The sequence below is a fragment of the Clarias gariepinus genome, chromosome 9 (genome assembly GCF_024256425.1).
Source record: "Clarias gariepinus isolate MV-2021 ecotype Netherlands chromosome 9, CGAR_prim_01v2, whole genome shotgun sequence".
Classification (NCBI taxonomy): domain Eukaryota; kingdom Metazoa; phylum Chordata; class Actinopteri; order Siluriformes; family Clariidae; genus Clarias; species Clarias gariepinus.
This window is the reverse complement of record NC_071108.1, coordinates 22778049-22799225: the sequence shown is the minus strand read 5'-3', so window position 1 is coordinate 22799225 and position 21177 is coordinate 22778049. Positions and strand designations below refer to the sequence as shown.

Sequence of the window (21177 nt, the reverse complement as noted above, 5' to 3'; positions counted from 1 at the left end):
CAATGCGTTGCATAAAAATGGCTTCATAGGCAAGGATATTGTGGCTACTAAGATTGCACCTAAATCAACAATTTATAGGATCATCAAGAACTTCAAGGAAAAAATTTAAGTTAACAATTCTTGTTAAGAAGGCTTCAGAGCGTCCAAGAAATTTCAGCAAGCGCCAGGATCATCTCCTAAAGAGGATTCAGATGCGAGATCGGAGTGCCACAAGTGCAGAGCTTGCTCAGGAATGGCAGCAGGCAGGTGTGAGTGCATCTGCACGCACAGTGAGGCAAAGACTTTTGGAAGATAGCCTGGTGTCAAGAAGGGCAGCAAAGAAGCCTCTTCTCTCTAAAAAAAAATTAGAGACAGATTGATCTTCTGCAGAAAGTATTGTGAATGGACTGCTGAGGACTGGGGCAAAGTCATATCCTCCGATGAAGACTCTTTATGATTTTTTTGGGCATCTGGAATAAGGCTTGTCCAGAGAAGAAAAGATGAGCACTACAAGGGATCACTCACAATTTCGCCCAAAAACACAGCCATGAATAAAGAATGGTACCAAAGCAACCTCCAACAGCAACTTCTTCCAACAATCCAACAACAGTATGGTGAAGAACAATGCATTTTCCAGCACGATGGAGCACTGTGCCATAAGGCAAAAGTGATAACTAAGTGACAGCACAGACACGCACAGACACACACAGGTAAGGAAGGAGCAAGAGGCTGCAGTATTCTCGTTTAAACTGTTACAGTTTCCCAGATTTTTTTAGTAATAGCCACCATTTGCCTAATTAAAGCAAAAAGTCAGTAAAAGCCAGTGGTAAATTGAGGCACTTCCCCCCTAACATTTCTCATTATATGGTAAACCATGATAAATCTGCTTTTGTTTAGGACTGCTTCTAAACAGCTGTGTCCATAAGTTTAATCAACTATTTACAAGACATATATAAGCAATATATATGTCCAAAGTCAACCTATAACTTACCAAGTGTTGAAGCGGCCCTACTTCTTAAATGTGAAACACTTTAGGGTTTTTACCCAAATTTTGATAACTAAGCACTCGCACTACTGTGCAAAGGTCAGTGAGTGTTTAGCTCAATAGCTCCTGAAGTCTAACCTCAGCTTGTGTCTCTCGTGAACTGCCTCACATTATATTCCAGTCACAGAAATAACCTACAGATTAACTCTTACCCAGAAAATAAATAAATGTTGAAATTATCTAAATCCAGACAACATTCAGTCAGATTCTGAAGGCATTTTTCAGAAGGCATTACCACTCTTCTTAGAAGTTTCTTGCAGCAGTATTAATAATAATAATCAGTGTAATAGCAACATTAATAGTATTTCTGAAGCTTTAGCATCTTTTGAGGAGAAGAACAGCGACATTCTGAGTTTATTACATGGAAATTGCTGGCTTGTGTTAACGTGTTTTTGAGAACAAAGCGCCATCCTGTGGTGGCACCCGGTGAATGAATAAATAGGTTTTGAATGGGCATGTTTACTGTGAAATCTTGACAAGCCTTTCTGGCAGGAGGGGGAGGGGGAATCACATCATCCAAATGGCAGTCGCATGCCATCCAAATGGCAGCCGCATTATCTTTCTAAAAAAAACAATGTTAAAGTCGTCCAATACATGCAATAATCTGCTCTGAACAGTTTATGTTGAGATGTATCTGCTGCTTATGTTCTGTAAATTATTCATAAAGGCTCATATCTGAGGAGCTATTAATTAGTGATTTTAGAGACTGGTAACTTTAAATGAATTTCTCATCTGCCGCAAAGGTAAGTTTAAGATAGATATACTAATAGATAGATAAACAGACAGATTGATGGACAGATTGTTAGATTAATTAATTGATTTTATGTTAGTGTTAGAAGTTAGATCTGTATGTGAGCAGCTGTACAAAAAAACATTACGGTTTAAAATTTCAATAGCATTTGTATAATGTTTATTGTCAATTTTCTGTTACTACGTTAAACTTGTGGACAGTTTAAACTTTAATGGCCCTGTATATTTCCTTATATTTGTATGAAATACAAATTTTTTCATCTGTCTTTAGTGAATCTTTATTTGCATGCTGCTGAGCTATGAATGAATATAAACGGACTGTGGTTGGTCTGCCATACTGTGCTCTCAGTTCAGTTATTTTACATACCCTCACCTCAGACTGCTCTGGATATGTTTGCTCAAACAAACCTATATGCCATGCTATATTTTCCATTCTTTTAAGATTCTTGCCAGATTGTATGACGGGGCGTAAAATATAACCCAAGGTTACTAGATCGAACAAAATCTCAGATAAACAGTATTGGCAATATCTAGAAATAACCAAAAATATTAAGTTCTTTTTTCCTTCAATTTCTCCCATAACAAGAAGGGAGGAAGAATATATGTGTGTGTGTGTGTGAGCAATACTTTGCTGAGGTGCTTTGGATTTGTTGATTTAAAAGTGGGTTGGAAATGCAGAGTGAATAAGCTTAAGATGAGGCAAGAAATTCAGCTTAAACTCTGTCTACAGCCCAAGATTTTTAAAATTCCATGTTAACAATCATTAAATACAGGCACATGTTGTAAAATCTTGATCTTGTAAAATGTCTGTCAAGCATTTATTAACAGCATTTATGTGTGACATATGCAGCTGTGCTAATTTCAGTTTTGCTTATAGTGGTTATGGGAAAGTCTTTAACACTGGGAACACAGTGAGCTTTGGGCTTTATTGTTAAGGAAATCTTACATTTTCCATCCCAAGATGAAAATAAAGTAGTCTAGCGGGTAAACCTGCGCAACATGTCTCACTGCTTTACAGCTTTATTTTATAGTTCGCTGTGATTGGTTGGCTTTTTTTTTGTACTCAGTTCTATGTAATCAGGAAGCCGTAATTATGTGTGTGCTCTATAGAAGTTACCAACATTGTATGAATTAAGGGTCGGTATTTATTGACCATATTTATACATAAAGCCAACCACTTAAATTTCAGTCCAATTTCTAAAACGGAGTTCATGTCTGAAAATGACTTAAAAGATGTTTTGCCATAAAACACCCTGCCATATCAATATCAAGGCTAAATAGTTGAAATCTAAAACTGCTAGTGACATTGTGAAGGAGAGATTTTGGAGCTTTCCCTGTAGCTATTATGCACTTATACAGCAGGGTGTTACGATCTTAATAATAACATATGTATTAGACATCAGTCCCAGATGTTTTCCCAGAGCTTGTTCCTTTTTTTCATTTCAGAAATTAATTCAGTAGTACTTAAAGAATATTTTAAGCAGGTTTGTTATGTATTGTTAAGACAACATCAAAAGTGGTCCTTCTTCCCAAAGCATGGAGACAAAGAATACTTTGTGTGTTTGTTGAATTACTGATATGGGGTTAATTCTTGCTAAATATTTTTACATGTAAGTTTAGTCTGATGTTTGTTAACTTTCAATTTCATTTGTGTTTATTTTAAAAGTATAGGTCCGTCAACATTGGGTATATTAAAGTTTAATATTACATAGATGAGCAACTAATGATCTTAACTATTGAGGATACCATAGTTTTTGATATTTGTTATGTTCTGATTTCCTGTTGTCAATTAATTGATTAATTTTTCAGATTGAATCATGTAAATGTGGTGGCAGCAAGAGAGGTCCCTGAGGAGTTGCAGAAATTAGCCACTAATGACCTGCCTTTGCTGGCCATGGAATACTGCCAAGGAGGAGATCTTCGGAAGGTGCTTTATTGTAAAGTGTGTGATAGAAGATGAAAGATGCCTTAAAGACTTTCAGTGTAATCTCTGTTTTATGCATTTATAGTATCTCAACCTACTGGAGAACTGCTGTGGGATGAGAGAAGGCTCCGTTCTGATCCTGCTGCGAGATATATGTGGGTATACAAACAGAATAGATAGTATCCATATCAAATAAAATTTTCATTTTCACATTAAATTTGTCACATGGGTAATATGCAGTGAAATGCTTACACAACTGTTTGTGACCTCGAAAAGAAAAAAAGGATGAAAGGAGACACAAATGCTAATAGTAAAGAATAAAGAAATAAAATAAAATAGAAAATACTATCTTTTGTTACAGTTAAAAAGTAGAATAAAATAAAATAGAAATATGTATAGTATATAAAAATGTAAGACTGTAAAAAAGTAAGAACTGTATAAATAAACTGTACTACACACCCATGTGTAAATCCATGAAAGGTGCCATTATTGACTACAATTAGCATCAGTGCTTGGGTGAGAAAAACTCACGGTGGGTGAGAAAACTCAATGTGGGTGAGAAAAACTCACGGAATGTATGAAAAAAATTGCGCTTTTCACAATGCTGCAAAATCATTTGTGCATTCATTTTCCACTATAAAACTGATTATTTATGTATTTGGTTATTTATAAGTAAATATGTTGTTGTTCTTTTGGCTGCTCCCAGCAAGGGGTCACCACAGCGGACATACAAGCTTGGCACAGGTTTTGTGGCGGATACCCTTCCTGATGCAACCCTTCCATTTTCTATCCGGGCTTTCTATTTAGGACTGCTTAAAGTGGCTGGGGTTTGAACCCGAGCTTTTTGCGTGGCAGGCGAGAAACCTACCGCTGAGGCACCAGTGCCCCTAAATAAATAAATATGTCTATATTTATTTCGCATGTAGGGTTCTACTCTAAGGATGGTGAACACTTAACCATTCGAGAAACTACACTTAAACCAACCTGAAAAGAGGCTTTATCAGCCACCCAGCGCATTCATGGTCGAGGCTTTTTAAACATTTAGCTTAATCAGTGCCAAAAGCAGGAAATGACTTTCTGCTAGGTCTACTAAATAACATCTAAACTTTCTACATAATAATGATTTTAAATCAACAAATAACAAAAGAACACACAAATTTAGACACACACAAATTATTCTTTTTTAATAATCCTTTTAATCAATTTAGTATTAAATGATGCTATAAAATATTAAGTAGATAAAACATCTTATAAATTATAGTATTATTATTATTATGATTCACATGATACTTCAATTGCCTGATCAATAATCAAACCCAGTTATATTAGTTTAAAGTATATATTTATTTTATTCTACAGAATGCTTATTTTACAGTGATAAACAATCACCATAATATTTTGTTGAAATCTTGATTGCATTGGCAATGACCAGTTTAGCATTGACATGATCAAACCATTGCATGGCATGGGCACATACAAACACTTTAAACTAGATAGTTTTTCATATTTTCTATATTATATTATTATAAAACATGTTTAGGCTTTCTGTTCATTAATGTTGTGAATTGATGTGTTTATTTTTTTGTATAGGAATTTTTTTAAATAATCATTTTGTAGAATTATCATACTTTTTTGAGGTTGCAGAAGTTCATTCTCCACTTTATATTATACTGTACTATAACTCTTATTGAGTAATGTGCTGATGCCAATATGGGACCTCTTTTTTATGTATTTGTAGTGCTTTATCACAATGTGAAAAATGGGTGGTTATTTAAAACAAATTAAGTATAAAAACTTAAGGTTATTATTTGGAGTCAGATGGTTGGTTATATCTGATTCTTAACACACATTTAACATAGGGTTTTCTGTCTAGTCATAGGGAGAGCAGATAGTAAAATTAAATGCAATTTATATTGTTTCACAGTTTGATAGAGAATTGGATAGTAATTAAAATTAAAATCTCTGACACAGACTGTAAAATTTTTAAAACCTCTGTCTAGATAAATTAAATGAACCAGTTAATTCAGCTGGTTCAATGTTGGTAGGTTTGCCAGTGTATCAAACAATTATATTATATAATAAATGCACCAACATCATTATTTTTTCTTTAAAAAGATAAAATGTTAAAATGCTTTAATCGAAATTTACCTTGAATGCTAATTTAATTAATGCATGGTCATGCATGTTGAAACAGCAGGGCTTAAAGGTAGTTGTTATGAATTTAAATAATATTGCTATCTGTGTATTATTTTCATGTCTAAAAGTTTCTTTACATAGTTTAAATAAAGAGGTCATTTACTGCTCTTTAAAAGAAGTTTTTAAGCCTTGATAAAATAATGGAAAATAAAATAATTAGTTCCACAACCCAAAAAAATAAATACATAAAAATAATTAACACAAAGTATATGGTAAAAATAAAACAAATTGACCTGCACGTTACCTTTTAAAAAGTAAAAATTAAAATCCCGACAGATAAGTGTTTCAATTTATCTCTCTCCTGCGCTGCTGAGTGTGTGTTATGTGTGTGCGCGAGTGTAATTTGACACCGTGCCGGTTGTGTGTGAGTGAAGCCCCCCCTTTCTGTTTCTCACACACACACACAAACACATTAAAGGCGAGAGAGAGAGAGAGAGAGAGAGAGAGAGTGAACTGGCACGGTGTCAAATTACACGCACACACACAACACACACATACTGCAGCGCAAGAGAAAGAAAAACACACACATAACACACACACACTGCAGCGCAAGAGAAAGAAAAACACACACACACAACACACACTCAAACACTGCCACACAGTAAAGGCGAGAGAGAAAGAGAGCGTGTGTGTGTGTGTGTGTGTGTGTGTGTGTGTGTGTTTGACCTTGCGCCGGCCACACACAAATTATGGGCGCACACACATAACACACACACTCTGCAGCGCAAGAGTTAGAAAAACACACACACACACATAATACACACACTCAAACACTGACACACAGTAAAGGCGAGAGAGAAAGAGAGCGAGCGTGTGTGTGTGTGTTTGTGTGTAACCGGCGCGGTGTCAAATTATGCATGCACACACAACACACACACACTGCAGCGCAAGAGAAAGAAAAACACACACACACGGATGTTGATTATACCAGTAAGAGACGAGCACTTGGGCTACGTTTACACTGCAGGTCTTGATGCCCAATTCTGATTTGTTGCCTATATCTGATTTTTTTTGACCGTCTGTTTACACGTTCTTTTAACTATGACTCATATCCGATTCACGTGTTTACACTTGCCATGCCATTTGAAAAATCGCGCATACTTAAAGGGAGGGTCTCGCGCTACACACCAGCCAAGACAGACGAAAGTGAAGTATGCAAATATATGCAAAGTTCGCGAAACGTCACCATGGTTTTAAAACGGAGAAGGAGAAAACGGCATCATTGCAGCCTGCGCATATGCTTCATTCACCAAATACTGATTTCTTAATTTTATTTAGCCCTAATAAGCATTAAAAAAAGGGGGGGGGGCACATTAGCACATATCTGATTTATTTCCACATATGAAGGAGGCCTGAAACCGATCTCGAAATATCGGAATGCATGCGTTTTTTTCCTGTTTACACGGACATAGAACATATCCGATATGTGTCACATATGAGCAAAAAAACGGAATTGGGTCACATTTACCTGACAGTGTAAACGTAGCCTAAGACCCAGTAGGAAAGATGAATACCCGCAGAGCAGGAGAGAGAAAAACCGTTGGCTCAGTTGTGATGACGCGACGCTCTGTGTCAAAACAAGAAGCGCATGTGTTACATATGATACTCGGTGCTCGTAAACCACGACAACGCTCGCTTTTTAAGTAAAACATTATTAAAAATCTTTGCTCGTCTTGCGGAACACTCGTAAACTGCGTTACTCGAAATCCGAGGTTCCACTGTACACAGTCATTCACGAATACCAGTTGCATGTTACTACAACTCAATTTAGCCTTATTGCCACATCCCCTGTATAGTCCAATTGATTTTTTTACATGGTTGAGCCATTAAAGGAGTTCCTGGGAGGGAAGCATTTTAGATATAAAATAGGTAGTCTAAGCATGGATCTGGTGTCCTCATAAAACATGACTGAAAGCCTTGATGATATCAAAGAACTAGTTGGATCAAGTGCAGATGGAACACAGATATGAGAGTAAAACTATCTTTATATCTATGAGGTAGTTTTAACTCTTATAATTCTTATAACTGTGCTTTATATAAAATAAATGCCTCGTTTGAGTGCTCTTCATATGTAGCCAGTTGTTTTTTTTTTTTTACCAACTAATTACAACTCTATTTATCTAATTAACCAGCAGAACATTATGTATATACTGTTTTGTCCGTTATGTTTTGTTTTCTTTAATTTGTCTTTGTCTTTAAGTTTGTTGTTGAGGTTAAAGCTAAAATAAATGACACATAGTTTAAATCACCCTAATTGCACATTCACCTGAACCCAACCCTATCAAAAAACACGAAGCAGTGACCTCACAAAGTGGGTTTGTATTACAGTCGAGAGAATAAACACAAATCATCATCATAAAACTAAGTGCTATCCTTTTCCTTCTTTATGTTTTCCTCAAATCTAAAAATCTAAACTAAAAAGAAGCGTTACTGTTTTTACAAACTCTCAGGAGGCTTTGGTAAAGATTTTACAGCAAAAATTTCAGCTAATAAACCTAATAAATAAATTTCAACTTTATATTCCAGTAACAAGAAATGATTTCAACATGTTATAAGGGCAACTACTCTGACACAGGTGTGCTTTATGAATTGGCATTTAATAGCATTGAAAATAATTTTTGATATTTTTTTATTTTATACATGACAGCATTAATGTTCCATTATAATGACCATTTAAAGGTCAACATCAGGCCATTTAAAGGTCAACATCATCTAGCTTGATGAAATCTTCTTTACAGAAATTTTTTTTTACCTGTTCAGTAAATCATTTTGGAACAGTTTATGGGTAATTACAGGACATGACTGGTTAATCAATAATCTGTCTGCTATTCCTTTCAGCCTCCGCCCTCACATACCTTCATAAGAAAAGGATAATTCACAGGGATCTCAAACCAGAGAACATTGTTCTACAACAGGGGGAAAAAAGGGTCTGTGTGTGTTTAAATTAAAAGTGAATTTTTAGAAGAGTTTTTAGACTAATTTCTTTGCTATGTAAATGGCATCTTAATTTACTTTTGTCATCTAAAAGTTTCTCTGAGTTTACTCCCAACTTGTCTCTTGCAGTTAATACATAAGATCATTGACTTGGGCTATGCTAAGGAGCTAGACCAGAGCAGTTTGTGCACATCATTTGTAGGAACGCTGCAGTATCTGGTATGTAACTTTCCTTATTGTTCAGTTTTATTTTATGACCTCCAGGGATAAAACAAAATGAAATTGAATCTAGCAGTTTTCACAGTAGAGATTGTGTCAAAAACATAAGTATAAAGGCTTTTGCGTATAGTAAGTGTGGGTTTGCTAGACACACAGGACACACCTTCTAATTCAATTGTCTTTTCTGATTTTTCATGCTTTTCTTTGAACAGGTAATATTACGTGTCTTTCCTCGTGTGATCTTTGTGAGAACCAGTTTTCAGGGCATCTTTTGCAAAGCAGACGAAATATTAAATCAGTATCCCAGAAAAAAAAGCACAAGTATATACTCGCTAAATAAAACGTCACTTTTATAAAGTTTTTATAAACGTCACTTTTATAAATGCCGATTGTGAGCAGCATTTATGAACCCCCATTCTATAGCAATGCTGGCTTTTGAACTGAACGCTGATAACAAGCTGGAAAGTCTTCTTCCTTTTTAGCTTGGAGGAAATGGCGACTGTGAACAAAAATTTTAAATTTTGACTTGTTTGACCATAGAACACTTTTTCACTTTGAAACAGTCTATTTTAAAAGGGCCTTGGTCCATAAAACATAATGGCGCTTCTGGACCATATTCACATATGGCTCCTTTGCCTGAATGAGCTTAAGTTGGCATCTGCAGATGGCACGACGGACTGCATGACCAATTGTGTTTACCGAGAGTGGTTTCTGTAAGTACTGTATTCCTGGGCTCAGATAATAATGTCAATGACACAGTTATGCCTATGAATGATGCAGTGTCGTGAGGGCTTGAAGACCATGGGGATCCAGCAAAGGTCTTTGGACTTGTACCTTACTCACAAAAATTTCTCCAGTTTCTCTGAATCTTTTGATGACGTTATGCACTGTAGATGATGAGATTTGCGAAGCTTTTGCAATTCGCATTGAGGAACGTTGTTTTTAAAATATTCCACAATCTTTTAATGCACTCTTTCACAGAGAGCGTTTGCCGTCTTCACTACTGAGAGATTCTGCCTCTTTAAGACATACCTTTTATAGCTAATCGTGTTACAGACCTGATGCTAGATGTTCTCCCAGCTGAATCTTTTCAAAATTTCTGGGCTTTTCAGCCCTTGTTGCTTCCGTCTTAACTTTTTTGTGACCTGTAGCAGGCATTAAATTTAGTGGATGAAGCAGGCATTAAATTTAGTGGATGAACATCTATTATGTTCTCTATGTTCTATTATGAATAAAATATTGGCTTATGTGATTTGAAAGTCTTTTAGTTTTTATTTAATTGAAATTAAATGTCTTAACTTTTTCAGAATTTGAGTTGTATATACTATATAACGCAAACTTTAAGACCCTTGCAGACATCTAGAAAGGGAGCTCTTAAGTCTCAGTGACATATGAACACATGGAACTCTCTTCTTTTACTTTCTATTCAGGCACCTGAGTTGTTGGAGCAGCAAAAGTACACAGTGACAGTGGATTACTGGAGTTTTGGGACTCTGGTGTTTGAGTGCATCACTGGTTTCAGACCCTTTTTGCCAACCTGGCAGCCTGTACCATGGTATGTTTTATTCCACAAGACTTTACCTAGTTTTCTGATGCTTTTGCCATTTTGTCTTTGAGCTTTAACCTTAATCTTATTCAAAGTATTACATTTTAAATAATTTGACAGAATGCACCCAAGGAAGCAAATTTAATCTATTGCGCCAAGATGCAGAGCTGCACCTGGCAAATTAAAATTGTATCAACAATATTTGAAAATCCATTTAAATTATATTATTTATGCTCAACCAAAAAAAAAAAAAGAAAATTGGCAACAAACACGCCAATTTGCATTTATTTTTGGTTGAGCATAAATAATTTAATTCAATTCAAATAAATTGTATTTGTATAGCACTTTTAACAATTGGCATTGTCCCAAAGCAGCTTTACATAATCAAAAGAATTATTTAAGTTTGTATGCAATTTGAATGTGTATGAATCAAAATGGTCAGATAGTCCCTGGTGAGCAAGCTGAGGGTGATAGTGGCAAGGAAAAACTCCCTGAGATGGTAGTAGGAAGAAACATTGAGAAGAACCAGACTCAACAGGGATCATTTGGGTGAAACAACAAATAATAATATCATTGCTACGTACATTGCATGGATATTTTTGATACAGTACATTTACACTGTACATTGTGTGTGTGTGTGTGTGTGTGTGTGTGTGTGTGTGTGTGTGTGTGAGAGAGAGACCAAGGTTATTTAAACAAAATTGAGACATTTGTTGTTTGCAATGCATGGAGATCAGTGTTTAGCACTGGTAAAGTCTTGCCATAAAATCTAGAACTGATGTGGTCAGGCTTTGACTGGACCATTTTATACCAATCAGTCGAGGCCCAAAGTAGACTGAAACAGGTTTCTGTCTAGAGCGCCTTGTATTAGACTTTAGCCATGTCCTCAGCTTTCAACAGGTTCTCATTCCCTGGTGACAGAAAGCTTCAATGACTAATGCCCTCTCTTTTTCCATTTCTTAGTAGTTAGGAAGCTGGGGCCAGTGCTCAGGGTCAGCTAGGATTTAGCACCCCTGGAGCAGATAGGGTTGCCTTGCTGTGGCTTGAACCCCCACCCTACCGATCAATAGCCCTGTAACCCATAGCCTTAACCAATTGAGCCACCACTGCCTTAACAACACTGCTTGTACAAGTTTATATGTTAAATTATAATCGTGTGTGTGTGTGTGTGTGTGTGTGTGTGTGTGTGAGTATACACAGTGAAACCTCGGATTACGAGTAACTCGGTTTACGAGTGTTCCGCAAGACGAGCAAAGATTTTTAATCATTTTTGACTTGAAAAACGAGCATTGTCTTGGTCTACGAGCACCGAGTATTATGTATTATGCATGCGCTTTTTGATTTGATGCCGAGTGTCACGTGATCACAACTGTGCCAACGTTTTTTCTCTTTCTTGCGCTGCGGGTAATCATCTCCCCTGCTGGGTCTTAGTGCTCGTCTCTTACTAGTGTTCGCGCGCACACACACACACTCTTTCTCGTTGTTAGTGTGTGTCAGTGTTTGAGTGTGTGTGTTATGTGTGTGCGCGAGCGTAACAGCAGCGCAGGAGAAAGAAAAACACACACAGCGCCTGTGCGCATAAATGGATACACTTATCTGTCAGGATTTATTTTTACTTTTTTTAAGGTAACGTGCAGGTTAATTTGTTTTATTTTTACTTTATATTTTGTGTTCATTATTTTTATGTATTTATTTTTTGGGGCTGTGGAACAAATTATTTAAATTTCCATTATTTCTTATAGGAAAATGTGCTTTGATTTACGAGTGTTTTGGAATACAAGCCCGCTTCCGGAACGAATTATGCTCGTAATCCGTTACTTTACGGCAATGATTTTGTTAGTGCGTGCGCTTGAGTGTCATTAAAGATGTTTCTTGTTTATTTTACTAATAAAGCAGTGTTTCTGTTAGTGTGTGTGTGTGTGTGTGGTCGTCCCACACAGTACTGCCCTGCCCCTCTCAAATAAGAAAGAAGCTTCTTACTTTAGCTGCACACACATACACACACATACACAGTGCGTGCGTGCACAAACACTAACGAAAACACTTATCTGTCAGGATTTTTTTTTTAAGTAATGTTGAAGTTTATTTGTTTTATTTGTGCTTTACATAAATATATTTTTTGGAGTGGTGAAATAAATAATTTGAGTTTTCATTATTTCTTATGGGGTAAATTCACTTTGATTTACGAGTGTTTTAATATACCGGCATGCTGCTGGAACGAAATTATACTTGTAATCCAAGGTTCCAATGTATAAACAGTGTACAGTGAGGGAGATAAATACAATGAGTGCAAATGAGCAAATGATTATAGGTGGGACAGTAAGGAAGGTATTGTATACTATGATAAAGAATTGTTGCACTGAAACAATATACAGGGAAGGAGTTATGTACAATAAGTGCAATGAGTTAGATGTATGCAGTGAGGAAGATATTGTGTACTGTGATACATAATCAGCATATGTAAACTGTACACAGAAAGTGTTATATACAGAAAGGTTATATACACTGAGTAGTACTGTATATCTATCCATTCATCCATACCTTCATTCATTATCGATGCTACTTATACTGTGGAGGGTTGTCAGGAGAGTGGTGCCCTAGATAAGGTTATGTTCATATCAGAAAGCCCCAATTTTTTTCTTCTTCTAATAACGGTACAGTGGGTAATCAAGGGAAATGTCTATTACTGCTGCGCACTCTGCCGCAGCCAAATGGCAACAGCCAAAATAAGTCAGTCGTAATTCAAATTCAGTCGTAATTTCAATTACTTTTGTTTGGAAAGACTCTCTGTTTTTATCTGTCTATTGTTATTATTAGAAAAAGCACAAACAACAGCTAAAGGGCTTGTAAAAACATTTTTTTATTTTTAACAGTAAAAACGTCAACTTTGGAAACCGCAGAAGCTCAGTGGTCCGAGCACAACGTAATAATCTATGTATGATAAAATGACCCGTGGCATGAATCTACACAAAGTGCTTCAGTTTTAAATAATCATTCAACGCTGAACCCAAACAGCAAAAGAACATGATAATAATCAAAAAAATTATAATGCGTTCCAGACTCTTTTATGGTAGTTTTTGATGTTTATTTTATTTATTTATTTTTGTCCTTGATGTTAACTACAAAAACTTCCCACTTAGGAGTTTCTCCAGCATACTGTATAACCGATTGAAGGACATTAATCCTCATCTGTTACATTTTTGGTGACAACAGTTTTTTCAGCACACACTTAATCAATAATATTTTTTAAAAGTTTGATCCAGCTTAATAATTCTCCTCTTTAATTTCCTACGTAGTCTAATAAGCGCTCAACCGCACACATGAAGTTTTTCGAGAGCGCGTAGGAATTTTGTTGAACTAAATAATATTTATGCAGTATAATCAGAGGCCTCTTCTTCCTGTTTACTTTAGGTTGTTGTATTTTCAGTGTCACTGTGTGCTTTGCAATGTCAGACAACATACAAATGCAAATAATTCACCCCCCCCCCCACACACACACACACCCAGGTGTGAATCAGCTGTTCTCACCTATACACTCGGAGAAACTAAAATGCACCCCTCCTCCCTTTGCATGGTTAGCAAAGTGGGGAGGATCTTGGATCTTGCTTCAGGCCTCTTCTTAAATTTGTGTAAATTTAAAATCTTCTGGATTCTACATTCTAAAATTGACATTGTTACCGTTTTAATATCTGGAATGAGATTTTTCTCATCATAACATGCGTTGTATTGTTATTAATAAATCAACACTGTTTATAATAACTTTACAATGTTTTAATTTTAGATTTTATTTAAAAAATAAATAAATAAACCTAATAAAATTATGCCGTTTAACACTGGCTACGCGAGTGTTAAACATGATAAAATATAAAGCTCACTGTGTTAACATTTACTTTTCCTAAATTTTATGGAACTAAGAAATGCCTATATTTAATTTAAATTGTAAATGTGTACTGTAATTTTAGTACTGTAATTGTAAACTCGTTTAATGTTTCATTTGTATTTTTTAAGGTTTTGGCAGCGGTGGTACAGCGCAATGAGGGTGCTGGGATGTAAAAATGTAATTCGTTAAAATGTTTTCATCATTTATTAAAGAACATTTCGATGATCATAACAGCTTTTTAATTCTTATAATAGCGCAAAAACACGTCGACATCTGCTGACGCAGTAACACGTCCTGAGAATGTTTACATTGTTATGGTCATTTAGTTTCGTTATTTCAGTTAATACAGTGCTACTACAAAATTAAATAACACAAAATATAAAATGACAAAAAAACCTACATGCGTAGATTTTCTAATTACACATGATAAAATCTAAAGGCTCACTGTGTTAACGTTTACTTAACCTAAATACGATCCTAATAAGATTTAATTGAATTTTACTTTTATTTAATTTCACTTGGGGTTGTTTTACAGCCCGAAATGATTTTTTTTTAATCCATCTGTATTTACTTAGTGCAACCTTAAACATCCAAGGGAGGAAAAAAAAAACATAAAAAAAAATGTGTGATTTTGAAGTGGCTCACCCACTCCTAAAAAGGGCCTGTAAACTCAATCAGATGAAGCTACTCACCTTCTCAATAGCACACAAAGTCATTTGACGTTAAACTGTTATCATCTGTGGGCATTTTGATTAGCTCAGCATAAGAAGCTGGTGCATTTTAGTCCCTGGTAGTGCAACTGAAGCAATCAACTATGGGTTAAGAGGCCCTCTCAAAATATCTCTGGGATAAAGTTGTGCACAGGCAGAAATCAGGTCACGGATTCACCAGTCATTTTTAGGAGAGGGGGATTGATACTTTTCCAAATTAGTACTTTTTTTCTATTTTTCTATTCATTTAAAATTTTTAAAAATTATTCTTCTCTTCTTCTTCTTCTTCTTCTTCTTCTTCTTAATATTAACAGTATTAGTATTATTTAGTCACAGAAAAGTTAAGTCATGTTCGCATAGTGTGTTAAAATGAAATAAAAATCAGTTTATCATATTGACTAGGTTGTGCTAAAAAAAAAAAAAGTATATGGCACTTTATTTTGCACAGTCATGACACCATCAGATACACACACACACACACACACACACACACACACACATACACACACACACACACACAACAACAGTTTACCAATAAAGACTCTCACTCACACAAGCATGCACACACACACACACAAGGACACACGCACCATCTTGCTGACAGTATATAGTGGAACCTTGAATTGCGACCTACTTTGAGTGTTTCGCAAGACAAGCAAAAAATAGAAATAAAATTGAACTTAATAAATTAATACATTTTAAATGAGCGAGGTCTTGAAATAAGGTCATGGTGCTTGCTTCTGGATGGAGATCTTGTCACATGGCACGATCTTCATGGGATGCGTGTCTCTTTGGGATGCGTTTGGTGTCTGGGGGCGGTTTTACTCTACCATGAAGACGATTTTGGCCTCAACTGATGTTGACAGCTGTTTTTCCGAGGATTTGACTTAGCTGCAGTTGTTTGATAGTTCAGGACTGTAATTTCCTACAAGTCTACCTGAGCCTCCATGTTAACATTAATTAACATCAACTGTTATAGTTTGAACTGCCTGCCACCTAACAAACAGTATACAGTAAATGCAGATCAATTCCTGCTCTCTGTTCACCCAAATGAGGATGGGTCCTGTTGAAAAACCTCTTAAGGTTTCTTCCTATTGCCATCTCAGGGAGTTTTTCCCTGCCACTGTCGCCCTCGGTTTGCTCATCTGGGACAATCTGACCATGTTGATTCATACAATTCACATTCCATAGAAACTTAAGTAATTATTTTGATTGTGTAAAGCTGCTTTGCGACAATGACAAATGTTAAAAGCGCTATACAAATAAAATTGAATTGAATTGAAATGAAATGCAAGCAGTATTGTGGGTAATTGTCTCCCATGCTCATCTCAGTGCATGTGCGTCACTTGTGTAGTCAGCATCTGTGCGTGCATCTACACATATACGGTTTACTATAACACTGTGACCACGTATAAAGCATAAAGCATTTTTTTTATTTTGTGTTTGTGTGTGTGTGTGTGTGTTTGCGGGCTGTGAAAATCCCAGGAGGTCAAACCAGCCCATCTTGCACAAGAACCATGGTCCAAAGTCACATAGATCATATTTTTTCCCTAGTTTTATATTTAAACTTAAATTAAAGTTTCTTCATGAGAAGAAACTGATTGAATAATCACATAAGCAAACATTGTGTTTCTATGAAAGTAGATGGTGAATTTGTACAGTATATCAAGGACTCTATCTAAAACACAATTCCATACATTTGCCATCTAGGCACAATAAGTTGAAGCAGAAGAATGAGGATGATATCGTGGTCTATGAGGATTTGGCTGGCGAGGTGCACTTTTCCAAACACCTGCCACGGCCCCACAACGTCAACAGGTAAGTAGGAAGGCAGTTGCACTGATATGCTTACTAAACAAATTGAGTGTATGTTTTACTTTTTGACAAATGTAAATATTGACCTAAAAAAAAAAAGCATGCAATACTGTCACTGATATTAACAAACTGTATCCCTATGAGGACCATAATATATACTGAACTAACAGCTGCCTGTTTATATTGCATGATGTACAGATTCAACATTGTGTAACAAGTTATGCATTATGCTTACTGTGTGTGTGTGGGGGGGGGGGGGGTAGTTTCTTAGCTGGCAGGCTTGAGCATTGGCTGCAGTTAATGCTGAGGTGGTCTCCTCAAGCCAGAGGAAAAGACACTAAGCAGCTTCCAAAAGAAAGTCTGACAGATGACACGAAGTTTGAGGAGAAGAGCAAGAAATCTGAGGAAGGAGGTACTGACTCTCAGACTGGATCCACTACCTGCTTTGAGGATTTAAACCGAATCCTAGACCTCAAGGTTGTGTTACCTTCTTGTTTTCATGATGAAGACAACATATCTGTAGACATATTAACATAATTAAATATGACAACTAAAACAATCTGTACTGTTTTTCATCACATATCTCTAGCTAGTCCATGTGCTCAACATGACATCAGCTGGAATTTGTACATACGCAGTGCAGCATGGGGAAACTGTTGAATCCCTGCAGAAACGACTTGCTCAAGACACACACATTCCTCCAGCCAGTCAGGAGCTGCTGTTGGAGGCTGGCCTTGCTCTGGAGCCTCAAAATGACATCATGCAGTGTGCTGTAGATTACACTGTAAGTAAGGGGCACAAGATAACGTGTTAAAAAAAAAAAAAAATCAAGAAAACACTTACACTCTCTATATGTTTCTGGGATTTTATGTAAGTTGTGGTATGTCTGATTATGTTCTTATTAGTTGGTTGATGGCCGTCGGGCTGATATGCCTCTAGTCTTTCTGTTCAACCGCTCGTGCTGCAACTACGAACCTCAGTTCAGTCCTCGATTTCTCCCTGAAAATATTCGATTAATTCGTAAGTCTCCTTGAAATACGCTATCCTTCTTTAATCTGTAAATGTTTGTTTTTGGTTTCTAAATATATCAGTAAATGCCTGAACTGATGAGAGTTTATTTGTATGTTTGGCAAATAGAGACAGAGCCTAAGCGCATGTTGCCCTACAGCGCTCAAAGACGGACATATGGGCAAGCCTGGCACACCATAAGAGCACTGAAGGAGGACTGGCTGAAGTTGCAGCAGGGTCAGAAAGCAGCCATGTAAGATGCAACACGCACACACATACTTTATCATTTTACACACAAAACCCCACTATGACAAAGTAAAAACAGGTGTTTATAGTTTTTTTTTTATTTATAAAAAAATAAAGACAGAAATATATCTGACATTTGGAGGATTCTTGGCAGAATTGTTCAAGCTCAACCAGGTTAAAAGGGATGCTCCAGAGATGCTCTTTTTTTTAGGTCCGGACTGAAGCCACTCCTGTGTTTTCTTGGCATTATGCTTTGGATATGGTCCTTTTTGAACTGAAATGGTTTATACCAGTCTGAAATTCTGAGCATTCAAGGTTTTCACTCAGGATAGCTCTTTATTTTTATTCACATCAATTTTTCCTCTGTACTGCATAATTTCCCAATCCCTGATTGTTTTATTAAGTTGATTTGCACTGCTGAATTTCCTCATTCCGAATAGTTCAACTTTGTGTCATTAGACCAGAGGATTTTGTTTCATGGTCTGAGAGTCCTTCAGATGCTTTTGGAAAACCCTCAGCCGGCTGTCATGTGCCTTTTAGTTTGGAATAGCTTCTGTCTGGCAACTGTACAGTAGAGGCCTGATTGGTGGAGTGCTGTACTGATGGATGTCCTACCTTTACTCTCCCATCCCCACAGAACAGAACTCAGGATAACAGTATTATTATTGTAATTTAATTTTATGCTTTTTGCTAAAATGCTAATTCTTGGAAATCAGATTTTAGTAATTAATAGACTTTTAATGTATAATACTTTTGCACTGTACTGTAGCCCTATGTGTGTTTTTAAAGCCTGCATTCCTCACTTTCGAATAGGAACTTCTCAGTTTCCATTGTGATTTCTTTAGCCTGGATTTAATCAGTGAGGAAAGGCTGCCTAAACATAGCATAGAGTTCATTGTCCATACTACTGCATAAGTGTGTGCATAAGTGTGTGCATACATGTGACTGCATACGTGTGCCTGCTTGACACATATTATCTGAAACAGCCAATCAGAATTAACTTCGTCCGGTATCTTTCACTGTAATGTAATTGCAAAAAAAAAAAGAAAAAGGTGCTGGTGGTGTAAAGGAGAACACAAGTGATATATATTGTGATGTTTTTGCATTGTGATTTATGTACTAAGAATTTTTATATTTTTTTCAATTTTTACCTATTGTACAGTATATGCTTCTTCTTTGCCTTTGTCTTGGTAAAATGCTGGTATGGATGTCTCAGTGCATTTTTACTTAAGTCCCTGTGTAATATGCACATAATTCTATCTGACTTTCAGTATGAGCCTGCTGAGACATAATGGCTTGTTGTCAAAGCAGAAGAATGAGATGGTCTCTGTGCACCAAAGACTCAAAGCTACACTTGAATTCTTCATTACCAGTCTGCACATCGACATGGACAAATATCAAGAGCAGAGGGCAACTGGCATTGGTAAAACACACACGTATGCACGCACAATTGTATGTATGCAGGCACAGTTGAGGCAAAAAAGTAAGGCTATATCAGCACCTCTAGGGGCTGGGGCTGACATCATATAGCCTTATTGACAGCCATGGTCAAACCCAACTGCCACCGTCTCTAAAGTACTTTAGTCTTGTTTTAGTCAAAGGAACCTTTAAGTATTTTAGTCTAGTTTTAGTAAATGAAAACATAACATTTAAGCAATAGGATTATTATTAATCTAGTTTGGCCAAAACCATTTTTTAAGGTTTTTCACAAAATAATTATCTTGAAATTTAAAATGTATCTTTTCAATTCAATTTTATTTGTATAGCGCTTTTAGCAATTTTCATCAAAGCAGCTTTACACAATCAAAAGAATAATTTAAGTTTGTATGAAATGTGAATTTGTATGAATCAAAATGGTCAGTTTGTCCCTAGTGAGCAAGCTGAGGGCGACAGTGGCAAGGAAAAACTCCCTGAGATGGTAATAGGAAGAAACCTTAAGAGGAACCAGACTCAACAGGGAACCCATCCTCATTTGGGTGAAACAGAAATCAGTAAATGATCTGCATTTATACAGTGTGTTAGGTGGCAGGCAGTTCAGCTATAATAGCTGATGTTAATTGATGTTAATATGGAGTCCAGGTAGTTATTGAAGACCCAGGTAGACTTGTAAGAAGTTCCAGTCCTGAAATATCGAACTGTCAAGTCCCCAGAGAAACAGTTGCCAACACCAGTCAAGGCCAAAACCATTTTCTAGGTAGAGAGAATCATCCCCAGAAACCAGACGCATCCCAGAGAGACACATGGGGCATCCATGTGACGAGATCTTTAGCCAGAAGCGGGGCACCAGGATGGGTCAGACAGGTCCGGAGGGCAGAGGGAGTCTGGATCACTGGCAGCTCGGGAACGACATGTGTAGCTCGACAGAGAGAGAGAAAGAGTGAAAGGGGGAGACAGGAGGAGAGAGGAAAGAGAAAGGGGGGGGGGGGGAGAGAAGAAAAGGAGAGATGGCAGTTAGGTATGGTCACAGTCACACAAGGTATAATGTGAATGTATATTAACTGTAGAGTGCAAGCAGAGACTCCGGCAGGACTAACTATGACAGCATAACTAAAAGGGAGAGCCAGAAGAAAACACAAACATGAGGGCTTCCTGAGATGTAAAGCAAACAATTACCTCACTGTCAGCAAACCTGAGTGATCAATAAGAGCGAGGAAGACAGCATCCAAACATACCAGTTCACCATAATACTCTACGTCCATGAGTCCCCCAGATCTGCTCCTTTACCTATGGCAAATCTATTTATAAAAATGCTTGGCTAAATAAATAGGTTTTTTAGCCTGGACTTAAACTCTGAGACTGTGTCTGAGTCCCGAACACTATTTGGAAGACTATTCCATAATTTCGGGGCTTTATAAGAAAAAGCTCTGCCCCCAGCTGTATTTTTCATAATACGTGGTACTGACAAGCAGCCTGCATCCTTTGATC

The 21177-nt window shown here is 36.7% G+C and overlaps 1 protein-coding gene across 1 annotated transcript in view; it reads left to right on the top strand.

Annotated features, from left to right (window-relative positions):
* ikbkb (inhibitor of nuclear factor kappa B kinase subunit beta) overlaps positions 1–21177 on the top strand; it is a 91260-nt gene that overhangs the window by 29818 nt on the left and 40265 nt on the right. Inside the window, exons 4-14 of the mRNA XM_053504919.1 lie at positions 3584–3701; positions 3784–3853; positions 8733–8821; positions 8958–9047; positions 10478–10602; positions 16894–17001; positions 17262–17475; positions 17588–17782; positions 17904–18018; positions 18136–18259; positions 19524–19675. Of these exons, the coding sequence (XP_053360894.1) occupies positions 3584–3701; positions 3784–3853; positions 8733–8821; positions 8958–9047; positions 10478–10602; positions 16894–17001; positions 17262–17475; positions 17588–17782; positions 17904–18018; positions 18136–18259; positions 19524–19675 (1400 nt within the window). The remainder of the gene's footprint in view (positions 1–3583; positions 3702–3783; positions 3854–8732; positions 8822–8957; positions 9048–10477; positions 10603–16893; positions 17002–17261; positions 17476–17587; positions 17783–17903; positions 18019–18135; positions 18260–19523; positions 19676–21177) is intronic.